We start from the raw sequence: 18,344 nt of genomic DNA on the forward strand, positions 1-18,344 counted from the left end.
TTTGTTATGCCCAACATGGCAATTTAGAACAGATAGCTCCATGGAAACAAAGCCACAAACTTACTTTGCCTACTCCCTCACCCGCTGCGCCACCTACCCAGCTCCTAAATCCTGCTTCTGCTGCTGCCTCTCTACTAACAACTTGGGCTTTCTACACATATTTCAAAGTCATGCTATAGAAACCAACTTTGAAAGTAAAGATGTGTACTTACTTGAGTCCTTTAGGAGCCCATAGGCAGCGTTTTAGAAAGTAGGACTCTTTTGCATAAGAAGTAGAGGCCACTGAGTGCCCATTTTCTAGAAGCCTTGGAGGACAGATTGCCACTGGCAGGTACCCTCCTCTACCTGAGGGATATTTCAGTGGGCCAGGGAGAGACGGTGTGTTTGAGAAAGGCCAACTCTCTGGGACAACTTCTACTAAGGCTTTAAGATATGGAAAATTTCATCCTGTGGGTTGGGAATCTCTATTACAAACTTGTTACTGAAAGAGTGAACCAGCTCGTCGGGGAGGAGTGGGGGAAGGGTAATCTCGTCTTGAAGACAAAGGAGATAATGGCAAGACAAAATTGTGTCTCCAAAGGGAAGAAAATCTCTACCACCTACGTAAGGCATGCACTCCTTTCTGTGTTTTTCTCTTGTTTCAATCTTCTTATCAACTTTGCCAACACCCAAAAAGTTACTGGTGCTGCAGCAACCCTAAACGCCCCTTTCCAGGCTTGCAGGAAGCCAGCACACACCCAGAGCCACACCAGCTGTCTGGACACATTTTCTGATTCTGGCAGCACTGACATTAGCCGCAGCTGGGGGTGGCTGGATCAGTCAGGGTGGACAGATGACAGAGCTCTGGCAACAAGTCCCATTTTACAGACAGAAGGCAGATGCCTGGCGAGAGGGACTGATCTTTGTGCTGGTTGTGCTGCTTCCAGGGTTACTCTGCATCTTATTCCCAAGAAGCACCAATGGGCCCAGCGGCTATAGCAATAGAGTGAAAGAAACCTCTCAAATAGGGATTTGTTCTGGTTGGAGGAAAGAGGATGAGCACTATGAGGATAGAGAGAAAAAAACCGAGGCTGAGACTCGCTTCATTTTGCAGTGAAGTAGAAAAAAAGAAAAAATAAAAAAAGTTAAAGGAGCAAGTTCTCTGTCCACCAAGGTCCATAGCCATCACCTAATGTGTATTCTGTATTGCTTTGCACACCTCATTTAAACAAGCTAGGTTAAAACTCTGGACCCTAAAGTGATTTCTTTCATACTCAGGTATGTCATCCTCATTCAGAATCAATTTGTCTTAATCTTTCTTCCTTTTTGGAGATGTTTTCAAACTGCCTTTAGACCATCCCTCCCCCACCCCCACTTCCTACCCCCAGAACCCCACTGTCAGAGGAAGAGACAGGTCTCAATATGAAGCCTGTGTCCTTTTAGCAAGTAGCATATTGAACCATGGTATTCTTCCTTGACACATTCTCTCCACTCAGCTTTAGGAATGCCACACACTCCTCCTCTTTGCTCACTGCTGGCTCCTGCCCAGTCTCCTTTGTTGGTTTTTCCTCTTCTCCTCTCTGGCCCCCTCCTGATCTCAGCGGGACCCAGGACCTTAGATTCTGTTGGCACACTGACATCCAATTACCTCTACAGACCAGACTTGACCTGCCCAACTCCAGACTCACACAGCCCACCACCACCTATCTGAGACCTGCGACCTGGGACCCTTTGCTGCAGCGCTGAAATGCTTCACCTGGACATACCTCTCCTCGGGCAACAAAGTACAGAGAAACTATAAAGGACTAAAAATAACTGCATGTGTATGCAGTTAGGGACAGATTCCAGAACATAAGCTAGAGACCAAAAAACCTCACTGCCACTTACGAAGGGCCTGGAGCAAAAGCAGGGTACTGTGCATGCCTCCTGCACACAACACAATCTAAGAGGTGGGCAAGCCACCCAAGCCATCCCTCTGGCTCAACTCCCGGACACACCTCTACCCTCACCCCATGTAAGGATCAAGCTTGCCTCCTTCCTTGGGGAGTGAGCAAGGGAGCCTGGGATTTGTTCTCACTCCCCACTACTGCAGCAGGAACCCTAACAAAGCCTTGCATGAATATCTTATCTGACCTTTGATCAATTTCTGTTGATGAAGGAGGCCAAGAATCTTGGTGGGCAACATACTCACATCTCTGCTTGCTTGATGGGTACCTTGAACTTAGCATCAACTACCGATCAGCTTCCTCAAGCCGCAACCTCAGTCTTCTCATTACGGTGGGCAGAGGGCTGTCCTTTCTAGGACCCCAACCTGGGAGCCACCCTCGACCCTGCTTCTTCTTTCACTCCACCTCCAATCTATCAATCACTCGTGTTGTATTTTTAATTAGAACTGGAATGAGACTATTGTCACTCCTTGTGTTGTACAGTGTCCCAAATCTGGCTATTAATATTTAAAGTTAATTAAAATAAAAACAAAATAGAGGAAAATGGAACTCTTAGAGAAACTATGGCAAAAAATTAAATGAAAAAATCCAGTTCTATTCTCACACTAGTCACACTGCAAGAACTCCTGAGTCTTGTGTGGGTAATGGCCATGGTACTAGACAGAGCTGATACAGAACATGCTCATCACTACAGACAGTCCCATTACTAGCCCGTGTTGCCCACTCCTTCATGGGGACCACCTTGGTCTCAGCCACTAACACATGTTGCTTGGATAAGTATAATGGCCTTCTAGTCGACCTGGCTTCTTCAGTCTTCTCAAAATAGCAGTCAGAGTGGTCCTTGGAAAGCATCTCAGATCATGCCACTGCTCTGTTCAGACTGCCCAAAGGCCCCCATGGATGGCTCTCAGGGGAGAAGCAAAGTCCTCAGAAAGGTGAGCAAGGCCTTACAAGAGCTCTGACCCCTTCTCCATTCATCTGACCTCATCTCCTAGTTTTCCAACATCCTCCTTCTGCCATAGCATCAAGGTGTCTGCACTGATTGTTCCCGGGCTGAGAATGTGCTTCCCCAAGATGTCTTCCAGGCTCACTCTCTCCTCCTCCACATCTCTGCTCAAATACCACCTTCTCAGTGAGCCTTGGGCTTCGCTGGTAGCTCAGATGGTAAAGAATCTGCCTGAGATGCAGGAGACCGGGGTTCAATCCCAGGGTCAGGAAGATCCCCTGGAGAAGGAAATGGCAACCCATTCAAGTACTCTTGCCTGGAGAATCCCATGGACAGAGGAGCCTGGAGGGCTACAGTCCATGGGGTTGCAAAGAGTCAGACATGACAGAGTAATTAACACAACAACAGTGAGCCTTGTTCAGACTGCTCTATTGAAATTTTAACATCTGAGCCCCCTCTTCCCGCTCGGGTCCCACCAACCACCACTCCTGAGCAGTCCTGTTCTTCCATATCCTATCCTGCTTTACTTGTCTCTTCCATATCTCCTTTCAACAAAAGATATTCATTTACTAGTTTATTCCAACCAGGAGATGCAAGATACACAGGTTTGATCCCTGGGTCAGGAAGATCCCCTGGAGTAGGAAATGGCAACTCACTCTACTATTCTTGCTTGGAAAATTCCATGGATACAAGAACCTGGCAGGTTATAGTCTATGGGGTGGCAAAGAGTCGGACACAACTTAGCAATTAAACACCACCAACAAATATCTATCTTTTACTGCCTGGCAGAGATCTTTGTTCATTCCTTCACTGCCAGAAAGCTGGCCCAGAGGAGCCCTTTAATAAGTATTTGTTCAATAAATGTAGGAAATTAGAGCCAGGAAGAACAGTTAAGGGTCAGCGAGGTGAGGTTATTCACTGTGGATCCATGTTAAGCGCAAGGGAGGAGCTAGACTAGCAGTTGGCCTGGCCTTCAGCATCTTCATGGAGAAGGACCCTTGACAATTAATTCCCCTTCCCCTTAACTGTTACAACAAAGGGACACTGACAGACCCCTGAGAGCTAAAACGCCAGGGGCATTAGCCACTTTCCTTTTGGTAAGTCTTTGCAGGATCCACCCATTGGTCCTGCCTCTCTGGTGATTTGTAGGATGCAAGGAACAAAAAGGAGGCTCAGGTTAATGACTATTCTCACATGCCCATCTTACCCTACATGTCACAAATGCCAAGACAAATGGAAAACTGGTAACACACACACAATTACTAGGTAATTTCTTTTTTTCAAAAGTAACATACCAGATTTGTTTTAAAAAGGACAGTCATGGTTACAACAGATAATTGCCAAATTAGTATTTGATAAAAGTTGATTAGTATGGAAAGAATGATTCTCCATTGATTCATTAAAGTATTTCTGATAATCCACAGTGGATCAGGAGAAAAGCAGATCCTGGATCACACTCTATATTAGGGCTCATCTGTCCTCTTGTATCTGTAAGGAAATGCCATCTGACTATATATATTTTTAAATGCCTCAGGATGAAGGCTTTTCTAGTACAAATTCTCTTTCAAATAAAAATAATGTGAGGGAGTTTGAGCCTAGTAAACAGACCTGCTCATAATGGGTAACAGGTCCAGAGTTACAGAGCATGATATGAGCAGAGAGCCTGGAACACCCCATCCATAGCTCATGGGGTGATTTAACTTGCCAAAGTGTGTAATTAAGAACAAAGTTATCTTTATAGCCATCCCTTCATTACGAAGATAACTCCATTGGAGACTTTTTGGGAGACGCCAGATTTGGAAATAAAATCCTTTCAGACTGCACTGCAATGTCATTAAGATAATACCAGAAAACAAATTGATGCGCGTAGACAATGTTCTGTAAGTACCAGGAAATTAGATCTCAGGAGAGACGTGGAACTAAGATATAAGATCTAAGTGAGGTCGAAACAGAGCCTGGTGAAAGGCATGATCGAAGGGTACCCAAGAGAGAGGCTCCCTGAATTTCCTGGGGACCCGGTGGGTGTTACCTGGGGTGGTGCTCTTCATTGCTTTCACTAACTTGCCCCTTCCAGCTCCAAAACCATTATTTCCATAGTCCGGGTCACTGTCACTATCACTGCTACCGCTGGCAGAGTATGCACACATTCTGGGTGCCTTGTCCTAAATGAGTAATATGAGACTGTTAAGATGATTCATGCAAGTCAAAATGGATAGTGCATCCCGCGAGGATGTTCACATCTGGCTGTTGGTCTGTGCACAGAATTCTATCCCCATTACCCCACCCTCACTGCCTGGTCCGTTGATCTGTCTCACGTGGAACTGGTGCCTTATATTAGGTTATCAGAGCTGCAGAAATGGGAATGTGCTGATGAAGCCATATGCTGCCACTGTCCAGGTACGGGACAGTCCCCACAGTTACCCCCTCTGCATTTGGTACACTACTTTATGGCATCTTATTTTTCTCAAGTGCCCATTAGAGCTGCTGTCCCAAGCCTAATGGCTTATTTATCTAGCTGATCTTACCACTAGCTTTCAAGTATCAGAGAGTATGACGGTAATCAACCTTGGGAACAAAAGAATACATGTTTGCCTAATTCATAATTTGATTCCAGGCCCTGAAAGACTAAAAAGCCTTTAGGAAAGTACACAATTGCTGGCTCTATAGGGTTATATGTAATCACTGAATCTACTAACAGTTCACAGGTCAAGGGAATCAGTCTCCTCTCCTGCTCACATGAACGTACGACATGACCCATGAGGATGTCACAGGTATGGCAATAAAGTCAAGTTCAGGAACTGTTGAGGTTGTTCAAACTGTATAGATGGTTTTTCACACTGTGCACATAAGCAGAATACTGGTATCTAAGACCTCAACCCCTTTGTGTAGAATCAAGAGCATTTGGGGCTTTCTTTTACATTTGCAGACTGTCCTCTTAGGACCGATTATTCTACACCCACCCCAGGTAGTTTATGCACAGAAGTTAAATCTGTTTGGGAGGGTGCCATTTGGTCAGAAATGATAAAAACGTATTTTAGAATGTAAGCTCCTTTATCTAGGGTTATGAATCCAAGCAATTATTCCTTTATTCCTTAATTCATTTAATTATTCATCCACCCATTCCAAAGATTCTGTGCTAAGCATCACAGTACCTACTCTAGGCTAAGTGGTATCCTAGGTTCTGGGGGTACAGAGCTCAATCCAGGAGATATCAGTCGTCTAGCAAGGATGACATTTATGAAGGATGATAGGTCTACAGCAGTGGTTCCAAGGGAGGCTTGTGTCTAGAGTTCTGGCAGGAAGCTGGGTATGATGAAATGCATTTTCATCCCTCTATTCAAGACATGAATGGAGCCAACCACTGTACTTGGAACTAGAAATATAAAGCTCACCCATACTTTACACTTTCCCTCCCTAGCAGTCAATGAAGCAGAGTTATGAGTTCCAAGCCCCAGTGATGACTCTTAGAAGACCATGCAGGATTTCCAATGGACTGAGCTGGTGAAGGATGATGAGGAAGGAACCCCAGAGAGGTGTGTGTGTGTTGGGGATATGAATATTCATAGAGGCTCCTTCCTGCCAGCACTGAATGACACCCCCTCTTTTTTTGTTTTTGTTTTATTACTTTCTTGGAATTGCTTGAATCCTTTGCTACTATCACTACCTATTGTTTCTGAACTGTTTCCCCTCCAAGTCTGGGTGTCTTTTAAAGTTTTATAAATTTTTTAGTTCCACAAAGCAAGCACAGAGTCCTTAAAGCATTGCTTCTCAAAGTGTGCTCTGTGAACCAGCAGCATCAGCATCACCTGGGAATTTATTAGCAGTGTTTGAATCTCACCCCATCTATACCAAACTGGACTCTGGGTGCAGGCAGCAGGATACACATCACATGTAGCCCTCCACATGATTCTGATGTCTGCTCACATGTGGCAGCTACTGCTTTAGAGGAAACTGAGAAAAGCCTATCATTTCTGTGTCTGATTAAGGCATGACAAAACACACTTGTTTACTCCTTTGCCTTTCAGACCCCTGTTCTGAGTGCTGGACATGGAATTCAGAGGGCTGAGTTCTAATCTTAGTGCCATAGTAACTTTCCTTTGGACCCTGACCGCAGTCCAGCATCTCTGGAGCTGGTGGCCTCTGCTGCACATTGAGGCTATGGGCCCAGGGGATCATTTCCCCTACTTGTCCAGGTTCTCATTTACATGCTGAGGTGTTAAAGGTTGAAAGAAGGCTCCACCACACTGGCTATGTGGGATCTCTGATGTGGGCTAATCTGGTATTTGCTCATCATGGTTGGGTAGAAACCTTAGTAGAAATAGTAATGGGGCCTCCTAATGCCAGGAGTGGGAGAGCTGAGGTGGCAGAAGCAGGAAGGGTCAAGGAAGGGCGAGGAAGCTCTGGTGATTGACTCTTATGTCCTTCCACCCACTCTTCTCACTGTGTGCGGGCACCACCAAAGACCCCAGAGTGGGCCAGCCCAAGGACAAGGTGAGAAATCATGTACAAGCTGAATATGGCCCAGGTAATGAGTTGGAAGAGGTAAGCGGGAGGGTGCTAAGGAGGAAATACCATGTAGCTCCTGGAGAAGACCCGAGTCCCTGAGCCCTGAGCTCCTCCCCAGGTCCAATCACATGCCAGGAAGCCTGTGTGTGTGCCATCTCAGGGAGGATGAAGGACGAAGGACTGTGAAAATGACAGGGATTGAAGAAACACAAGTCTCACTGACCCCAACAAGTCATTTGACCACTCCAGGCCTCAGTTTCTTAATCCCTAAAGGGAATATAATCACGCCTGCTTTACCTGTCTCATAGGTGCAAGGTAAAGTTAATGTAACTGATAAGATAATGAAAAAATAATCATGAACTCATTCTAAGTGGTGCTGTTATGGTTTGGGAGAGTGAATGACAGTCCCACAGTATCTCATCAGGGCAGAGAATCCTTACCTTGAGAGTCAGGGTGCAGATGGGCAGAAACAGTTGAGTTACAAGAACACAGTGTTATCAGTGTAATTCAGGAAAAAAGGAGAGCCGTGGGCCTTGGTCATTCTTCACTGAACCACAACAAATTTGATTTAACATTAACTCTACCACAGAAGTGGTTAAGGAGGTCATTCTTCCCACTCAGGCCCAGCAGATGGAGGGTGCCCTCCTGGCGATCTCTCCTTACCTGGGTCTCTGCAGCAGCGTCATCACCCTCCCAGGCTGGAAGTGGCTTGCTCGCCATTGTGTTTTCGACATATTGGAATGATGAACAATTTTGAGACCTTGGCTCGGCTTCACTCTTCATTTGGGAATTGATTTTTCCTAAAAGAGGAAATGCATATGAAATCACAATCAGCTTCCTTCAACTCTTCACAAGTTTAGGGAGGAGGGGAGGACATGTAGAAATAATCAACAAGGTCCAAACACGGCAGAAGCTTGGTTTGCCAACATTCCATCCCCTGCAAGTCTTGCTAACAGAAACGTCTGCATAATTACATGCATCGTTAGAGGACGTTCAGTCTTGGAGACCCAAAGGCAAACTGCCCTCGGACCACTTTTCCACAAGATGTTGACAGACTTTCCATGTTAGAAAGCATTTAGTGGGCAAACTGCTTGGGAAAGACTGATCATTCTCCAGGTAGTGTTATATTAATACATCAAATAGCAAATAGATTTCTTCTTATAGGAAAAAAAAAAAAGGATTTTTTTAAACTGGAGGATAATTGTTTCATATAGTGTGTTGGTTTCTGCCATACATCAATATGAATCAGCCACAGGCATACGTATGTCCCCTCCTTCCTGAATCCCCTTCCCATCTCCTGCCCCATCCTATCCCTTGAGGTTGTCACAGAGCACTGGGTTGAGCCCCCTGTGTCACACAGCAAAGTCCCACTTGCTATCTATTTTACATATGGTAATATACATGTTTCCACACTATTTTCACAGTTCGTCCCACCCTTTCCTTCCTCCATTGTGTGCACAAGTCTGTTCTCTACGTATGCATCTCCACTGCTGTCTTGCAAATGGGTTCATTAGTATCAACTTTCTAGATTCCATATGCATGTGTTAATATACAATGAACAAACGGGTTTCATTTTTGGAGAATATCTCGGAGTCTTCATTGTGCTAATGGGGACAGTCATGATTTCCAAAGGAAGGATTTGAATTTGCAGCTTTTCCCAAACACGGTTGATTAGGGAGCCCTGATTGGTCCCATTACTTCATGGGAAATAGATGGGGAAACAGTGGAAACAGTGTCAGATTTTATTTTTTTGGGCTCCAAAATCACTGCAGATGGTGACTGCAGCCATGAAATTAAAAGACACTTGCTCCTTGGAAGGAAAGTTATGACCAACCTAGACAGCATATTCAAAAGCAGAGACATTACTTTGCTGACAAAGGTCTGTCTAGTCAAGGCTATGGTTTTTCCAGTGGTCATGTATGGATGTGAGAGTTGGACTGTGAAGAAAGCTGAGCGCCAAAGAATTGATTCTTTTGAACTGTGGTGTTGGAGAAGACTCTTGAGAGTCCCTTGGACTGCAAGGAGATCCAACCAGTCCATTCTGAAGGAGATCAGCCCTGGGATTTCTTTGGAAGGAATGATGCTAAAGCTGAAACTCCAGTACTTTGGCAGCCTCATGCGAAGAGTTGACTCACTGGAAAAGACTCTGATGCTGGGAGGGATTGGGGGCAGGAGGAGAAGGGGATGACAAGAGGATGAGATGGCTGGATGGCATCACCGACTCGATGGACGTGGGTTTAAGTGAACTCCAGGAGTTGGTGATGGACAGGGAGGCCTGGGGTGCTGCAATTCATGGGGTTGAAAAGAGTTGGACCTGACTGAGTGACTCAACTGAACTGAACTAAACTGATTTTCCTAGCAACCTGATGAAGATCATTTTGAAATAGGTGGTTTGGGAAACTGCACTGCTGCTGCTGCTAAGTCACTTCAGTCATGTCCGACTCTGTGTGACCCCATAGATGGCAGCCCACCAGGCTCCGCCATCTCCCTGGGATTCTCCAGGCAAGAACACTGAGGTGGGTTGCCATTTCCTTCTCCAATGCATGAAAGTGAAACATGAAAGTGAAGTTGCTCAGTCATGTCCGACTCTTAGCGACCCCATGGACCGCAGTCTACCAGGCTCCTCCGTCCATGGGATTTTCCAGGCAAGAGTACTGGAGTGGGGTGCCATTGCCTTCTCTGGGAAACTGCACAGAGGCCCTTAAAGGTCTCGCTGGGCAGTACTGTGCAAGCTCACATGTGCATACGCCTTCAGAGCTTTTGTAACACTTCAGATTCTGATCCTGATTCGGTGGTCTGGAGTGGGGTCTGAGAACTGGTATTTCTGACAAGCTCCCAGGGGTTGCTGCTGGCCCAGGGATTACATTTTAAGTAGCCAAGGTGCAATTAGCAGAGAACGATTAAAGTTCCTCCATAACCCATAATAGTGGACTAACCTGCACAGTGTAGCTCTTCCTCATGTCAGAATGTAGAATTAGTGTTATTATTGCTCCAGCCTCAATGATTATCAATAGGACATGCTGTGAGAGCCTCTCAGTAGCATTCTGCTTGTGAGCAGAAGCAAAGTAATTGTATTTTCATCAGCAATGGGAGATCTGTACAGTTACTTCCATTTTTGATATGGGGATAAGAAAATAACCAATTCCAATGCATATTTTAACCAGAAGTGACTGCGTGAAACTACCTTCCTTTTGTTCCATCTAGTTTTCTGTTCTTTAATTTTTAAGACGAGTAACCAATGGTCACAGAAGAGAAGTCTTGGAAAGCAGGCCTTGCCTCTGACGCATGGTGACAACAACCTAAGGTGGGCAGGAAGTTTCAGGATGCACAGCACAAAAATGTCCTGCGTCGTGTTGACCTTACTCTCTACCATATACCACTTTTTTTGTTTTATAACTCTTCATGACGATTTAATTAAGACACACACCTTAGAAAACTGGAGCACTGAATATTAGCAGCAAGATCAGAACAATCTCCTTCCTATTCTCTTCCTATGAAGCAATTCAAGGCTTGCAGTTTCTATTCAATTTGTTATAATGACAGTGTTTAATCATGGAGTCTGCTCGGCAGCCAGTTGCTGAATTGAGGTCACACATGTGGCTAGTCAGGCATGGAGCACATAATCTATAACTACGATTTCGCCCCTGAATCTCTGGAGGCTGTGTCATTAATTAACAATGCATTTACTTCAAAAATAATATGCATTCGGGCCTTTTAAAATGTAGCCTTGGCTTGAGATGAGCAGAAGTTTGTGATGAAACACTCACAGCAGTTAGTGTTACTGTGTGGAGGAAGAACTCAGCCATGGAAATACCCAATCACACTGATTCAAAGATGTTTAATGAAAAGTCTTCATTTCTAATTTCTCAGAAGCCCTTGGTATAATCTCTACTTGTGGCTGCTTTCTCATCATTAAATCATAAATGAAAGCCTTCAGAATTCTAGCTCATATGTTTATGCACATCATAAATGCAACATGGGCCATACAAGTTACAAATTATTTAGTGTCATCCTGAACTGTAATAAATATTTTCAATCCTGAGTGAACATTGAAAAAACTTTGACCCTTAGCCTGGTCCTGTCTTTAATCATGAAAGCCTGTTTCAACTGACTGTAGCGAAGGATAGTTCTTCTCAGGCGGAAGGCTCCCACCATTCCACTGTCATTAATGCACAATCTACTGCTAATATATCAAACTACATTTTTTATAGTTCAACATATAAATACATTTGAACAGGATAGGAATATGTCAGAAGATGTATGTTTCTGGTTAGAGGGCAAACAACATTTCAGCTAAATTTATGTCTTGGGCCTAGATTGGTCTATACTCAAAGTTAAGATTTAAAAGATAAAATCTGAAGTGTGTGTCATGTAGGTGTCTCTGTATCCGTTTATATGTCCATATACCTGTGCTTACCAGCTGGTTTCCTTTATGTGTGTATGGGCATGTGCATGTTAAGTCGCTTCAGTTTGTGTCTGACTCTTTGCAACCCCATAGACTGCGGCCCCTCAGGCTCCTCTGTCCATGGGATTCTCCGGGCAAGAATACTGGAGTGGGTTGCCATGCCTTCCTCCAGGGGATCTTCCCAACCCAGGGATCAAATCTAGGTCTCCCACATTAGCAGGTGGGTTCTTTGCCACTAGGGCAACCTAGGCTCCTTGAATAATACTAAGTGATGATGTTCAGTACTTACTTTTGTAACTTTTGGGGGCTCAGACAGTAAAGAGTTTGCTTGCAGTGCAGGAGACCTGGGTTCAATCCCTGTGTTGGGAAGATCCCCTGGAGAAGGCAATGGCAACCCACTCTGTATTCTTGCCTAGAGAACCCCATGGATGGAAGAGCCTGGCAGGCTACAGTCCATGGGGTCGCAAAGAGTCAGTCACAAATGAGTGCCTTCACTTCACTTTGTAACTTTTCGGTTGAGGACATAAAGGGATTTCATGCATACACACTTCCACTGGGCAGAGGCCATTGACTGATCTGGTGGGAACCTTTTCTGGTGCTTGTTTTCCATTTTTGTGAGCAAGTACATGACTTTGATGAGAAAACAATCTCATCTGAAAGGTAAGGGCACTGTACCTGAGGAGGCTGGTTTGGGGAGGAGACTCTGAAGAGGTCGCGTCCCTCTGGCAGTCATGATGGGGTCGGATGTGGAGTGAACAATGGCATTGTCTGCAGAGCCCTGGCTATCTGCAGAGGAAGGCACTTCTCTTTCAAGGGTCTGGGCTCTGATGGAAGAGGCTGCACAAAGGGCCGGTTGGAGAGACAGGATGGGGTCAGTGTCCTCAGGGGAGTCTGCTTGGCGTATGTATCGTCCCGCTGCACGAGTTCCTGAGTCTGGGAGTGGGAAGGTTCCAATCCCACTGTCCAGGGTCCTCATCTGGCAGTTTGTTTCTAGACAGAGTAACATAGTGAGGGTTAGAGATGGCTCACATCAAAGGAGAAAAGGATCACGAGTATTTGGATCTGGTCTGGAGGAAAGGGGATATCTAGAAGGAAGAAGCACTATTAAGTTTGTAGTAAGTTTCTAATGAGTGGCATGAAACAGACATTTATTAGAACACAGACATATTCTCATAACATAATACGAAGTTACAAGGCTGGTCATTATTGACAGCAAGAGTCATGTGTATGTACAATGTGCATGGTTGCCTAGAGTTGTAAAAGAAAAAGAACAGTCATTAGAGGCCAAAAATTATTTTTGCTCACTCTTCTTTCAATTGAGAACCATATGACTTCAATCAATTGGGTGACATTTATTAACTGAAATAAGAAGACTAATAAGCACACATAACAAACTGAAGTGATGTCCTAACAAAGGAGATTGTGCATCTTTTATCATGAATTATCATCCATCCAGTAGTTCACTAAGTCTCTGGCCTCTCAATTTGACTGTGAGGACAAGTAATTCACACAGTACAAGGGCATCCCCCCAAATACCTCACTTATCATGTGGGCTTCCTTTGACTCCACTGCCATCCAGGGTCTTACTGAGGTTACAGGGCCACTTTCTGTCTTTCCATCTACCTTTCTCAATGGCCAAAACTCATCAGTGCCCTTCGGAGTTCTTGTTTTCAGGGATCCCACTATTCGCCAAAACAAACCAAGCTGATTTCACCATATGTGTGACATATTCTGCTGGTTACGTCTCAACTTTAAAACATTTTTTATCCAAGAAAAAATATAATATCTGAAAAAAGTTATTACATAGTTAATTCCCGAAATGAGGTGTAGTTTATCTAAGCTAATGAGATAGCTTCCAAGATTTGCCTGTGACCCAAAAGTCTCCTATTCACATTACAATCTTAGAATGAAACATCCTTAGTATAATTTATATTACCATCCTAGTCTAGGACTGGGGAATAGACACATCTTAGCACTGTGTTAGGCATGGTGAGGAATGTAATAGTATATATCATGGTCTTTGTACCAAGAGGCTCAACAACTAACATTTCAGTGGTGCTTGGAGTCTGGTTTCTGCTAATAACTAACTGTGTGAACTTGCCACAGAAGATCCTTAACCCCTCAAGGTCTCAAGTTCCTTATGAGTTGCTGTGAGAATAAAAATACGTGCACTGTGGAATTTCTTAAATTTAGCACACCATTAATGGCTGAGTGAAGGAAATAATGAATGATGACATAGACAATATGCTGCTGCTGCTGCTAAGTCACTTCAGTCGTGTTCGACTCTGTGTGACCCCACAGACGGCAGCCTACCAGGCTCCGCTGTCCTTGGGATTCTCCAGGCAAGAACACTAGAGTGGGTTGCCATTTCCTTCTCCAATGCATGGAAGTGAAAAGTGAAAGGGAAGTCGCTCAGTCATGTCCGACTCTTTGCAACCCCATGGACTGCAGCCTTCCAGGCTCCTCCGTCAATGGGATTTTCCAGGCAAGAGTACTGGAGTGGGGTGCCATCGCCTTCTCCGACAATATGCTAGGGATATTTATTAGATTTCAGTAGATATGATAGGTATATAGTTATCTTTGAGGATTTTTCTTACAAATCTCACTGAATGTACAGCAATTAGTATCTGAAGAGCAGATCTGCCTATTCCCCCACTCTCCCCCTCGAAACCTCTTTGCTCTGAGTAATAGAATTCTGGAAATTTCTGGATACTAAGGTGAAAACAAAGGCGGGTGGAGATGGGTACAGAGCTGACTTTTATAGGTTCTATTAGGTTTAGTGCTTGGTTTTAGAAGCTCTTAGGAAAATGGAGTCCCCATCAAAAGAGAGGATTCAGTCTCCAAAGTGAAAGTTAGGAAGGTGCAGATACCCGTTCTCCAGTATGGTGCCATTTAGCCATCTCACATGCCATCTGATCTCAAGAGACTCGTCATGGACTTCAGGAGGCCTGAATCACACAGCTATAGTCTGAGATCTTTCCTAGAACCACAAGGTCCATTCATTTCAGGGCCTCCACCCGGTCAGCTTTCTTCTCACTCAGCTTCCCATATTGTTCATTATCTTCTCTGCTCATTTTCTCCTCAATTAAGCAAACTCAATTGCTACAAGAGAGACTTTTAGAAAAATACTCAGCTGTTTGCATGGGAATGCACAGCCAGAAAAGAAAGATCTTCTTATTCAAAATTTGGTGTCCTTTCTTCATGCTAACCTAGATATATAGCACTCCTCATGTTTAACATGTCCATATGTTGTACTTGGGACAGTTTTAACTATCTAAATTATTTCAATCTCACACAGAAGGGGATCAGTCCTTAGGGATGAGGATCAAAAATTCATGGAATGTAACAGCTCTGATGTGTCAGTCCCTATGTGCCCCAAGGTGCCTGCTATAATAATTTCCTCCCAGCATTTTCAGCATACTTCAGTTCTGGGTTTAACAGTTAACAGTTCTAGAGCTCTGTTCACGTGACGGCTCAGTTAACAGTCACTGAGGCAGCCTTGTGAGCTTAAGGCACACAGAGTGGCCCCTACTTCTGGTCAGAGAGCCCAGCTTGTCCTCTGGACCTGGTTCTGGCCCTGAACACCAGCTGGCTCCCATGCTTATCCTGAAAATGGAGTCAGTGGTTGGCATTTCTGGTATCTGCATAGTTCCTGAGAACCACAGTTACTCAGTCTCTCTTCCTGCACCCTCTCGGATTGCATCTGTAGACTTCCATGCCAAGGGTTTTTTTTTTTTTTTTTTAAATCTTATCTCTCTAGGCTTGGTGATAGGCATTGCCTCCAAGGGCAATATTTATTTTGGCTTGGTTGAAGAATTCTGTAGGCATTTTATGGGTTAATATAGTCCCCTGAAATGCAAACTCAAAAAGCAAAGTAGGATTCTTGGCAACCTTTCTAGTGATTTTCTGGGGAAAGGCCCCAGACATCAAAGCCTGTTGATACTGCCTGGCCTGGAACACTAGGCAAGGAATAGGACAGGGAGAAATATGGGGTAGGAAGAATGATAAAGGAAGTCTAACTCTCGTGCTCTTCTGAGGACACCAACATTTTTTCACATCTGTCCCTTTAAATTAATCTTCTTTCTCTTCTCTCCCTCCACAATATTGTCCTGGTTAGAATCTATAAAACAGAACTTCTGGTATTCCTGAGTTTTCTCATTCTCTCAGAACTGTGTGCATTGACATTAACCTCAGAAATCATCTGCTATTAAACCCATCTTTTTATTTCTAAAAATTATAGATGCCAAATGTAGTGAATTTGAAGGACTCAATTTTAAGTACCTATGAAATGAGGTGTGGACAGTCAGGAACTCAGACACCATATGCCAAGTTCCCCCTCAAGCAAAATCTCTCCAGAATGCAAAAACCTTTGGAAATAGAGTTTATAGTGAAAATGCTGACACCTTCTTTATGTAGTTTCTTTAAGGCACTATAAGTTTCTCACAGTTCATAAAAAAAATATTGTAACCTAAAAAAGTGTTAGATATTGTACTTTTGAAGTTAGTTTATGCTCCCCTCACCCAGGAAATTAGAAGAACTCATAAAATAATTGAATAAGATAAGAATAAAGATCATGACATCTGGTCCCATCACTTCATGGCAAATAGATGGGGAAACAGTAGAAACAGTGACAGACTTTATTTTCTTGGGCTCCAAAAATCACTGCAGATGGTGGCTGCAGCCATGAAATTAAAAGACTCTTGCTCCTTGAAAGAAAAGCTATGACCAACCTAGACAGCATATTAAAAAGCAGAGACATTTCTTTGCCAACAAAGGTCCATCTAGTCAAAGCTATGGCTTTTCCAGTAGTCATGTATGGATGTGACAGTTGGTCTATAAAGAAAGCTGAGCACCAAAGAATTGATGTTTTGAACTGTGGTGTTGGAGAAGACTCTTGAGAGTCCCTTGTTCAGAAGGAGATCCAACCAGTTCATCCTAAAGGAAATCAGTCCTCAATATTCATTGGAAGGACTGATGCTGAAGCTGAAACTCCAAATCTTTGGCCACCTGATGCAAAGAACTGACTCACTGGAAAAGACCCTGATGCTGGGAAAGATTGAAGGCAGGAGGAGAAGGGGACGACAGAGGATGAGATGGGTGGATAGCATCACGGACTCAATGGACATGAGTCTGAGTAAGCTCCAGGAGTTGGTGATGGACAGGAGGCCTGGTGTGCTGCAGTCCATGGGGTCGCAGAGTCAGACATGACTGAGCGACTGAACTGAAATGAATTGAAGAATAAAGTTCAAAGGCACACACTGGCTTTGCATCCACATTGAGTTGATTCAGTCTTGGCCTCAGCAAGTCTAAGACACATTTGTGTCTATGAAAATAGCTGCCAAAAGGGCCTTGCTAATGAGTTTAAGGACTGGGTCACTAGGTGGATCAGCAGGTTTCATTCTCTCAAGGTCATCAATGACTTCTCTGTCCCTGGTAACTTGCCATCCCATTTGCTTTCTGTCTCCCAAGGTAAGTTTTCTCAATTATCACCACCAATAAGCCCCAGATGTTTCATGAGATGACTTACAGCGGTGCTTCCCAGTCCTTTTAAAGTTCTGGCACACACAAGAATTATTTGACTCACCAAGGAACACACCACTTGCTCCTGGACCCCTGGCCACCTGAGACCTGAGGGCTTAACATCTCAGTACACCTGGGGTCCATTCATGGCACATCAGCATGGTAGGGAATCTTCCTTACTATGGACTTGGGACCTTCTCTTACTATGCCCTTTATTTTGCATACCTGTGGCAGGAAAGGAAACGAACAGATTTGCAGTCTGTTAACAGCTGAGCGACTGAACTGAACTGAACTGAACTGAGCAGCTGATAGAAGGATCTCTAGGCCCATCTTTTTTGGAAAGAATGTTGAGAGTACTTGGGTTAGGAATACTGTCTGGCCTCAAAACTTCAGTAAAAAGGGATTTATTGTGCCTGAGAGAGGGGATGAGTGGGCTAGGGGTGAGCAACAAAGAAGGGTGACATTCTGTGTGCGATGGTGGCGAGAGGACATTTTGGAGAAACATTTCAACCTGGGGCTTTTCAACTGTTAACTTAGGATGTGCAATACAAAATCTGCACTCAGCTCATCAGCGAGCATAAGCCCTCTGCTCCTGAATCAGGTGCCCCAGCAGGTGGCTTTAATTTCCTCATTTGAAAATTAGATTATATAATCTCCATCACAGAGGTGCTCTGAGGACTAGAAACACAGCATACAATAAACTATAGCACAATGCCTGGAACAGGTACATAGCTATCATTCAGAAATGGTAGCAATTCTCAAAATAAGTGTTATTAGACTACTAGCATCCTGGGGGCAGACTAGGTTTTACCTATCTCCTCAGAATTCACAGGAAGCCCATTCCTGACTCTGCTAAGTCACTTCAGTCGTGTCCGACTCTGTGCGATCCCGTAGACGGCAGCCCACCAGGCTCCCCTGTCCCTGGGATTCTCCAGGCAAGAACACTGGAGTGGGTTGCCATTTCCTTCTCCAATGCATGAAAGTGAAAAGTGAAAGTGAAGTCACTCAGTCGTGTCCGACTCCTAGGGACCCCATGGACTGC

At 44.3% G+C, this 18,344-nt stretch overlaps 1 protein-coding gene across 1 annotated transcript in view; it reads right to left on the bottom strand.

The window, feature by feature from the left end:
- NCKAP5 (NCK associated protein 5) overlaps positions 1-18,344 on the bottom strand; it is a 1,094,443-nt gene that overhangs the window by 68,209 nt on the left and 1,007,890 nt on the right. Inside the window, 3 exon segments of the mRNA XM_070389536.1 lie at positions 4,901-5,033; positions 8,041-8,177; positions 12,458-12,772. Of these exon segments, the coding sequence (XP_070245637.1) occupies positions 4,901-5,033; positions 8,041-8,177; positions 12,458-12,772 (585 nt within the window).

Source organism: Bos mutus, chromosome 2 (genome assembly GCF_027580195.1).
Source record: "Bos mutus isolate GX-2022 chromosome 2, NWIPB_WYAK_1.1, whole genome shotgun sequence".
Classification (NCBI taxonomy): domain Eukaryota; kingdom Metazoa; phylum Chordata; class Mammalia; order Artiodactyla; family Bovidae; genus Bos; species Bos mutus.